Source organism: Orycteropus afer, unplaced genomic scaffold (assembly GCF_000298275.1).
Source record: "Orycteropus afer afer isolate SDZICR_OR568_19922 unplaced genomic scaffold, OryAfe1.0 scaffold00084, whole genome shotgun sequence".
Classification (NCBI taxonomy): domain Eukaryota; kingdom Metazoa; phylum Chordata; class Mammalia; order Tubulidentata; family Orycteropodidae; genus Orycteropus; species Orycteropus afer.
In genome coordinates, this window is record NW_006921671.1 from 10748881 (window position 1) to 10758713 (window position 9833).

General features: G+C 37.7%; 1 protein-coding gene across 1 annotated transcript in view; it reads left to right on the forward strand.

Annotated features, from left to right (window-relative positions):
- Positions 1-699: 699 nt before the first annotated feature.
- Positions 700-9833, forward strand: part of GCA (grancalcin) — a 30440-nt gene continuing 21306 nt past the window's right edge. The window contains exons 1-3 of the mRNA XM_007941857.2: positions 700-726; positions 3902-4075; positions 9188-9257. Coding sequence (XP_007940048.1) covers positions 700-726; positions 3902-4075; positions 9188-9257 — 271 coding nt within the window. The remainder of the gene's footprint in view (positions 727-3901; positions 4076-9187; positions 9258-9833) is intronic.

Consider the following 9833-nt stretch of genomic DNA (forward strand, 5'->3'; position numbering starts at 1 on the left):
GAATTTTAAATTCATAGACCTGTATGAAGTTAATATAAGCCATAGTCTGTCAGATTCTGGATTTCCTAGAAGAAAAGGAGCCCTGTTGACGCCATGGTTAAGCGCTCCGCTGCTAGCCAAAAGGCTGGCGTTTCAAACCTACAAAGCGACTCCTTGCTACGGTAAAGATTATAGCCTAAAAAACCTTATGGGCACTTGTATTCTGTCACATGGGGTCGCTATAAGTCTGAATCTACTGGATGGCACACAAGAAGGGAAAAACACGGTTCCATAGAAAAGAGCGGAAAGGTCTTGCCAAAAAACATGGGAACTTATGGCGCAACGATTTCATCGCGTTTTAATGAGGAAAGCCACGAGATCTGAGCAAGCCAATAAGAGACAAACGCACACGGCTGGGCTCCAGGAAATGATGAAGCCAATCAGAACCTAGAAGGAGGAGGCTAAACACGAGTGAGGAGGTGGGGGTGCTCAGAGTGGGGCGGGTCGCAGCCAATCCGAGTCGAGGAGGGAGGAGCTGGCCTCCGGGAAGGGGGCGGGACGCAGTCCATATAAGCCGAGCAGGGCGTGGCTGAGCTCCTAGAAGGGGCGGTCTGGGGAGTGGAGAGTGCTGCGGGCGTGCTTCTTCGCTTCACCTGCAACTGCGCCTTTCTCCCAGCAGGGTGAAAGTTGTCTTGGAGGGTACCGCTCGCTCCGCTAGTCATGGCCTACCCGGGATACGGAGGAGGGGTGAGTCCTGGGCGCCTCGCCGCGGCCTCCGCCCCAGCGGAGTGTAACGCCCCTGCAGGCGGTGCCAACGTGCGGAGCCCGCCCTCTGTCGCTGCTTTCTTGGTCCGCCTCTGGCACCCGGCGGACCGGGGACTCCCGGCTGTTCCGGGACAGCGTTTGGGCTAGGTCCGGTAGGGGTGAATCGAATCTGAAGGTGTTCAGGTTCTGACAACCTCTTAGTAACATCCTTGTGGAGCTGAGGGTGTGATCTTTCTTGGAAATTTCTGGACTGAAGGAATAATGCACCCCCCCCCTTTTTTTTTCTCCATTAATCTTTTGTAGCCCATCCACACCTTACTGTTTTTGCTGGATGTCTGTTCTCTTTCTGCATTTTTGACCACTTCTTGTTTTTCTGTTCTTTAAGTTGCTTATGAGTATGCTCAAAATATTTCGTAATGTTTTTCCTATTACACCAAGACCAATTTGTTTTTCTGGACTTTTTTGTTGTTGTTGTTGTTGTTGCTGTTACAGTTACTTACATAACTGATTATTTTGTATCACCTTTTGAGAGTTGTGAGGTGTCGTAATTGTTGAATCCTGGTGGCTAGCTCCTCCTTTTAAAAGAAGGAAACCAAACTTTCAGGTTTTGCATGAATCTCCGAAGTGCAGTGAGCATATTTTGTGTTTATAAAGTGGAGTGCTGGTAGTGTAGTGCCTAAGGCATCTGACTGCTAACCAGAAGGCTGGCGGTTCAAACCCAGCAGCCACTCCTCGGAAGGAAGGTTGGGCAATCTACTTCCGTAGTGATACTGCCTCGGAAACCCAAGGAGAGGTCACTGAGTCAGTCGGACTCCACCACGGCACATAACAACAACAACAAAGTGGAGTGCGGATCCATTGCAGTAGGGGTAGAAAATAATCTATTTTCTATTTTTACCTAATAAAAGATACCGAGCTTCACCGATGTTTAATACAGATTTGATACTGGCATAAGACAGTGGTCTTCACACCAGATTACTTCTACCCCTAGAAATATATGTCTGTGAGATTTTTTTTTTTTTTAAGGGAATGAATTTTCAGTACATTAGTTTAATATACTCATTCCTATAATTGCACATAACAACAATAATGTTGTGATGCATGTCCCAAAGTAGCACCCGTTTGTTATTATAAACCACTGTATGTCTCTGTATGCACATTGTATGTACCTTGAAATTCTAGTGTAATAGGTTTTATAGGGTTGGTTCAGAGCTGTGGGTTGTATATAAGTCTGATGTTGCTAACCCAGAGACTGCCTGTACTCTCAAACACCTAGCGGCACTGATTCTTTTAAATGTAATGGGACTATTGTAAGATATATTGGATGAAATTTATATAACTTCTTTGTTGTTATTGTGTGTCGTGGAGTCGGACCCGACTCATAGCGACCCCTCCTTGGGTTTCTGAGACAGTATCACTACGGAAGTAGATTGCCCCATCTGTCTTCCGAAGTGGGTTTGAACTGCCAGCCTTATGGTTAGCAGTCAAGTGCCTTAGCCACTGTGCTACCAGAGCTCCCATAACTTCTTTACTTAGAGCATATTCAATTAGATTGTTAAGGCTGGATTATAAATTATATCAATTATAGTCAATTCAGGAGCTCTGGTAGCATAGTGGCTAAACGCACTTGACTGCTAACCAGAAGGCTGGCGGTTCAAACTCACCAGCCACTCCTCGGAAGGAAGGTTGGGCAATTCTACTTCCGTAGTGATACTGCCTCGGAAACCCAAGGAGGGGTCGCTATGAGTCGGGGCTGACTCGACGGCACATAACAACAACAACATAGTCAATTCACGTCTTATTTATGTTTTAAGAATTATTTAAAAATATATTATATTAGCTATTAGATCGTTTTGCTTGGGTGGATAATTAACAGTGGAGTCCGCATCATGGCCACCTCGTGTTTGTCAGGCTGGGACTGTACTCCAGGGGTTTTGCTGGCTGATTTTCAGAAGTAGATGGCTGGGCCTGTCTGTGGAGGTGCCTCTGGGTGGACTGGAGCTTCCAACCTTTTGCCATTTCACCAACCAAGGACTCCCAGACTACATGTAGGTTCCTACCTTAGGTCTTTTCCCCCATCCTTGAAATTCTTTTTTCTTTTTGTTTCCCGACAATTTCTGATCATCCTTTAAGGATGAAAAACCTTCGGGAAGATTTTTGTTCAAAATGGTATAATCAACAGGCTGGATCTTCTTCCCACTCCACCTTTATGAAATGCTGAGTAAAATGCCTTTCTAAGGTATTAAAATGGATAGCAAGTTCCAAAGTGAATAAGGGGAATATTTTCATGCTGGGAAAAAAGAGAGAAACTATAGTTACAGCAGGAAATGAATAGTGTGTAGCCTCTGAGGTCAGACTATCTACATATGAATACATGGTTCCCTCTTTACTAGCTATTTGACTTTGATCTATTAATGAAAACTTTTGAAATTTCAGGCCCTCAACTGTGAAAAAGGGCAAAATACTTTTCTATCCACAGAATTGTTTAAGAAATCAAATAACATAATAGCCGGAAAGTGCTTAGAAGAATACTAGGATATAAAAAACTTTCAATAAATATTAGCTACTTGTTTTTGTTGTTGCTATTCTTATTATTAGTTTGGAAGAGGACTATTGCTGAAATCATCACTTAATTGATTGTTTCATTGCCCTCTTGCTTTTTTAAAAATCTTTTCTTGGAGAGAGGACATGTCAGCTTTATGCAGTTTCCCATGACTACGTGTAGTTGCATTGTGTTTATCAGACGTTCTTCTAAGTATGTGCTTGAGGTGTATTTCTTAGTTTCACTACAGATGGAATTTTCTTCTATTAAAAAAAATTTTTTTTCGTTTATTTTGATGATTATGAAAAAATACTTTTAAAATTATGGTTTTTGTTTTGCTAAGTTTTTTTGAGGGTAAAACTTTTGTTTTTTCCTTTGTACTTCTTTAAAAATTAAAATTGACTGCTAGATAAAATATGTGTATTAATTGAGTCATGTCTTAATGTAGGGTATCTAGCACTTTGTGGCTGAAAAAGCTTTTGTGAAAGATAAATTTGGAAGCTTCTGATAACTCTTTAAATTCTTACTTTTCAGTGGATTTCTCATAAATATTTTGCCTTTTAAACCAAATTTAGTAAATATTAGTATTCATGATCTCCTTTTTGACTCTCATAGTTTGGAAATTTTGTTGGTCAGATGCCAGGAATGCAGATGCAAATGGGACAGCCTGTGCCAGGAGCAGGTCCGCACGTGCTCCCTGGTGCATACCCTGGATACCAGGCCTATTCAGACAGTTATTCCTCAGCTAGCGACCCCATGTGGACTTACTTCACTGCTGTTGCTGGGCAGGTGAGATATTAAATTCATTGTAGAAATACAGTTTTAAGAAATGACTGCTGTTTAAAATAAATGCTAATTTAGTGTATCAGTTTAAATCTGAAATTTAACTAGACTAATTTTTTGTGATCAGAGAGGAGGGCAGTCATAATTATTTCATTTAAAATAGTCTATTGGTGTGAAATATGAGTGCACTGTTCACTTGACTAAAAGAGGAAGCAATATTTTCATAGTGTGGAAATTGGCTTCTTTACTTAATATGCTTCCTTTCCTGAAATTCGTCTGTGGGAAGGTCCTCCACCAAAACCTATGAATTATAAAACTGTGTTGTTATCTTCCTTTGAATTATCTTTTTTTTTTCCCCTATCACTCACATCTTTTTTATTTCCTTCACTGTGTTTGACATTTAGACACATCTTACTCTCAGAGGATGATTGACAGTATAAAGATAAATATATTTAGCCTGAACATCCTTGTATAGAAGGTGAAGAGGGTAGGGGGAATTTGAAGGAAGATAAGAGTTTTTAGAAGTTAGTATTCTAAGGAACAAGACTTTAACCTTGAGCATTAATTCCATTAGGAAAAAAAGAAAAAAGAAAAAAACTCAGTTCAAACCTAAATTTGTTAAAAAGTATAATTGGAGAACACTTCAAAATTCATAAATTTATTCAGGTTGCAAAATTACAGTTTTTCTACAGGATGAATTTATATCATTGATAGTAATTTTGACTTTTCATGGCCGGAAAATTTCCCAAACTAATTATCAAAGTAATCATGTTGGAATTTTCTGTTTTAATTTAATTCTCTTTAAGATTACAAGCAAAGAAAGATCATATATTAATCATTGGTCCTGACATCAGCATGTCCTTGTGGTGTAGTAAATTACTTAGTGTGGCTTTTCTACCCATGTTGTTGTTGTTGTTGTTATGTGCCGTCGATAAGTCTTTGTAAACTCCAACGTGGGATTTTCTGTGAGCAACTGAGGAGTTCCTGATTGCTGAAGTTGTCCACCTGGAGTATTTGTGTTGGGCGTGGCACAAAACAATGTTCTGGGAGGTGCCCACTCTCTCTCTGATGCTATGATTGGCTAGTTTGACCACCCTACCAGGATCAAAAGGAGGCCTCCTAGAGGCAGAACTCTCTCTGACTGCTGGTTGAGGAAGACATGCTGCTGAAAGAGACACGCACCCCGGAAAGAGACATGTGCTGCTGGGAAAGAGGCACAAAAGACACACATCGTTGAGTGAGACACTGAGGGACCAGCACTGCTGGGAAAGAGACTGTTGGCTGAGGCACAGTGGGCTGGGAGAGAGACTGAGCATTCTTCCTGAATTTGAGTTGTAGCCTGGTGCTTCCCTAATAAACCTCATAATCTGTGAGTTCTGTGTGGCCACTGCAGTGAATTATCGAACCCAGAGGAGAAGTGGTGGGTGCTTTGGGAGGAACGGTTGGTGAAAGGGCTGGAGGGAGGCAGCATGTCTGGCCTTGTAGGAATAGGCCTTGGGTTACTGCTGGTAATCTGTCTTCCTCTTGTGGGATTAGAGGAGGTCAGAACATGTGGCCTTCTTGCTGTTTTTGCAGTCCTTAATAAATTTGAACAAATATTTAAAAAGCTGATTTTATTATGCCCGTTTGGGAAATATAAGACTGTCAGTTCAGGTACCTGAATTCTGTAGGTGAATATTTAGAGATAATATTGTGATAAAAGGACAAATTTTTTCTTTTACTTCCACATATATATGTATATGTGCTATACAATAATTTATTCTTTTTAAAGTAATTTTATATGCGTTATTTCATTGAAATTTCAAGTGAAATTAAGTAAGTAATCTATGTATTATACTCATTTATATTCATTATTAATTGCATTTGACATTAATAAAATCTTGAGTAAATTTTAAAGAATATAATATCAATTCCTTCCAAACTAGTTAATAAATTTAATATTATTTGAATCAAATTCCTAAAGTTTTTTTTTTTCCCCCATTTTGGCACTTTGAAAAATTATTTTAAAGTTCATCTGGTAGATTGTATCATTTGAAAATAAATAATAAGCCATAATAAAATTAGAATAATTGTGATAGTGTCATGCTAAGGTAAAAGTAAACATATAAGACAGAGGAGTAGGACACCCAGAAACTTACCCCTGAATTCAGTATATGATGAAGGTACCATTTCCTATCAATGGGGGAAAGACTGGATTATTAAATTAGCACTAGACAGATCCAAGTATTTAGTGTTGTTATTAGCTTCCATAGGAACTCTGGTAGCATAGTGCCTAAGGCACTTGACTGCTAACCAACCAGTTCAAACCCACCAGCCACTCCTCGTAGGAAGATGGGGCAATCTACTTTCATAGTGATACTGCCTCAGAAACGCAAGGAGGGGTCGCTATGAGTCAGGTCTGACTCGATGGCACATAACAACAACAACAACATTAGTTTCCATTGAGTTGGCCCCCAACTCATGATAACCCCATGATCAATGCAAAGAAACACTGGCTGGTCCTGCACCATCCCTATAAATGTGATGCATAAGGTTTTCTTTCTTCCAAGTCCATCTTAGTCTGGAAGCTGTGCTGAAATCTGTTCTGTATCCTAGCAACATTCAAGCCTCCACTGACAGGTGGTGGTGGTTCTTGAGATACATTGGCTCATAATAAAACCTGGGTCTCTCACATTTTAAGAGAATCCTATCACCGAACCACCAACGTCTCCAAGTATTTAGTCGAGCAACTTAATGTAAGGCAAAACATTTTATATTTCAGTGACTTTACTGATGTCTGTTATAAAACTTTTTTTGAGATGAAGAGTTTACAAAAGAAAAACTGTTCTGGGACCTATTGAGGAATTTAATGGAGGATTTTCTGAATTTTATAGCATTTAGTTCTCACTTCTGTTAAATAATAAACTTGTTTTTGGTAGGACAAATGCACATACACGCTGAAGCTTGAGTCATATAAACAGGCTGTCATCTACCTTGTAGCAAACAAAGCACTGGGGAGGGAAGCCTGGGCCTTGACTTAAGATAATGGAACAAGTAGAAATTTGACACATGGAGTTTGAAGCTCATTTTTATTTTGTGGGTGAGGAAATAATTAAGACATTTTTCTTAGTTTTCATTTAATTTATAAAGGATTAACAAAGACTAAAATTATTTTTATATTCTTTAACTTAAATTTACAGTGACTTTTTCTCTGTATCTTTGGAACCTACAGTCCTTTTAACTGTGCTTTCCCTATAAACTTTGTTCTTTTTCCTCCGAAAGAACCTTCATACCTTTCAAGGTTCCTTTTTGTCTATCTCTGAAGTGCAGAACATAGAGGAGTTTCTTCTGTGAGCTAAGTTGACCTTTCATATGAAATGGTATAGAACCAGCTCATGCTCGAAAAGAAATATCCCCAGATCATTCTGGATTGATTTACTTTCATTTTAATTGCATTGGTCTAAATTTTTAGTAAATTCAAATTTCTCCTTCCCAGAAAGTTTTAAGACTGAGCCTATTGCCTGCATAATGCATTATTTTTATAAATAAATGAGAGAAAATTTATGAAGCTTAACTAATTCTTACTAATTTTATCCTCAGATAGAATACCATTTTTCCACATAAGAAGAGTTAAAGAATAAAGTAATTATAACCATGTTATCTTCAGTGTACAAGAAGACAGTTTTTAAATTTAAAAAAAAGTTTCTTGCCTTTTCTTGTTTTAATAATTTGTACAAGATTGTCTTTTAAAACATACTGTGCAGTGATTAAACACAACTTGATGTTTATATTTGTCTTCACTGAGATAGTATTGACAATGGCATCTGTCAGACTTAATTAATATGTTTTTTATGTTGATTCCTGCTTGAGTCATATTAGAAGTATGTTCATAGTTATCACAAGAGTCTTGAAATAAAATAATGGTTTGAAACTGTTGCCACAGGACTTACAACTGTTACTTAAAATAAAATATGAGAGAAATTCTTTCTAAAGTCCTTATCATTTGAGGATGAACTTTCTAACTTCAGATCTAAAAATGTAGCTAACTTTTTAAAAAGTTACTATTTTCTAACACTGGATTAAAAAATTTGGTGTCATGCAGAATCCCTGAAACATTCATGATAGAGAAATAAACACTTGGACACTCTCCAAGGGAATACACCATTGAGAAGAATACTTCTTGGTATTTTTTGGAATTCCTTTTAGAACCTGTGGAATTTTTTTATTATAAGATGTTCCTTGCCAAAGATCAGTTAAAATACAAAGAGTGCTTATAATACTTAGTAGAACTAGTTTGTAAAGAGTTTTCTTGTTTCTTCAGTTGTTAAGGAAGTAAATGTTTTAAATTTGCCTCCTTGATTCTTTCTCATAGCTGTTATTTCACATTTATGCCAATATATGTAACGTTGTCAAGTGAATCACCTTGCTCTGTATTTTTGTAGGAAATTGGTTGAGGTACTGCAACATAATGAGAGTGTTCTATTTATTTCATTTCTTGTTTGCATGAAACATTTTATTTTCTGAAAAAGTTTAAACAAGATTGGGTGTTAATCAGAAGAAGATCAGCAAAATTCAGGAGAACTCTGAAGTTTTGGTAGGGGTAATGGTAGGGGAAAAAGAAAACTTCCCTTCTAGTTAGTGCATCAATACCGTTTAGAAATAATCTCCCTTTGAATGGGCATGAATGGGAAGGTTATTGAGATACTTCTGAATAATATTTAGGCATATTTCTAATTGTTTTAAGCAGATACAATGGCTTTCATAAGATATTACATTCAGCTATTGTTAGAAAGGATGCTTATACTATTTCTTAGAAGTTGAGACATATATTTTAAATGCTTGAAAAATCAAAAGAATATAATGTGATTGTGAAAAGAAATTTTTCATATATTAAGACATTCTGTAATATGCCATTGTTGCCAATAATTAACCCTAGAATTTAGTACTTGATAATAATGTTTTGAAAAATGCATGTTTATTTATTGGCTTAGAACAACTAATTGACATCTAATATACTTTTATACAAAGGCACATGAAAGGAGTTACATATATATAACTATATATATTTATATATATATAACTACATATATTAATATATTTATGTCACTCACTCTGTTTTGTTTGTTTTGTGTTTGACAGGATGGGGAAGTGGATGCTGAAGAGCTACAGAGATGTTTGACACAATCTGGAATTAGTGGAACTTACTCTCGTGAGATCATTTCCCTGCCCCCTCCCCCTGTTAATATTGAAGTAGTAAATTCATTTTCTACCTTTTTGTCCCCATACTTTAAATTTTTATCACAGTTATACATGTTTATAGTTTAAAGAATGATAGGATTCTGCAAAGCTTGTTGTGAAAATAACTGTTTATTTTGCCTTCCCATCTACCCAACATCAGCTACTCAAAGGCAACCTTTGACTTTTCAACTGATTCTTTTGAAATTTTCATTGAGATCTCTAAATTGGATGCTTGTGTTGGTATTGATTTTCAGATTTAATGGTTATCAATTGGTGTGCTCCTATAGAAAATGAAGATTTAACTCTCTCTCAACCCTAATCTCACTCTTATTCCTGTACTCCACACAGGGACACTCCCCATTCTCCTGTCCTTCTGTTGTTGTTGTTAGGTACCATTGAGTTGGGCCCTACTTACAGTGACCCCACCTTGGGTTTCCGAGACAGTATCACTGTGGAAGTAGATTGCCCAACTTTCCTTCCAAGGAGTGGCTGGTGGGTTTGAACTGCCAGCCTTCTGGTTAGCAGTCAAGTGCCTTAGGCACTATGC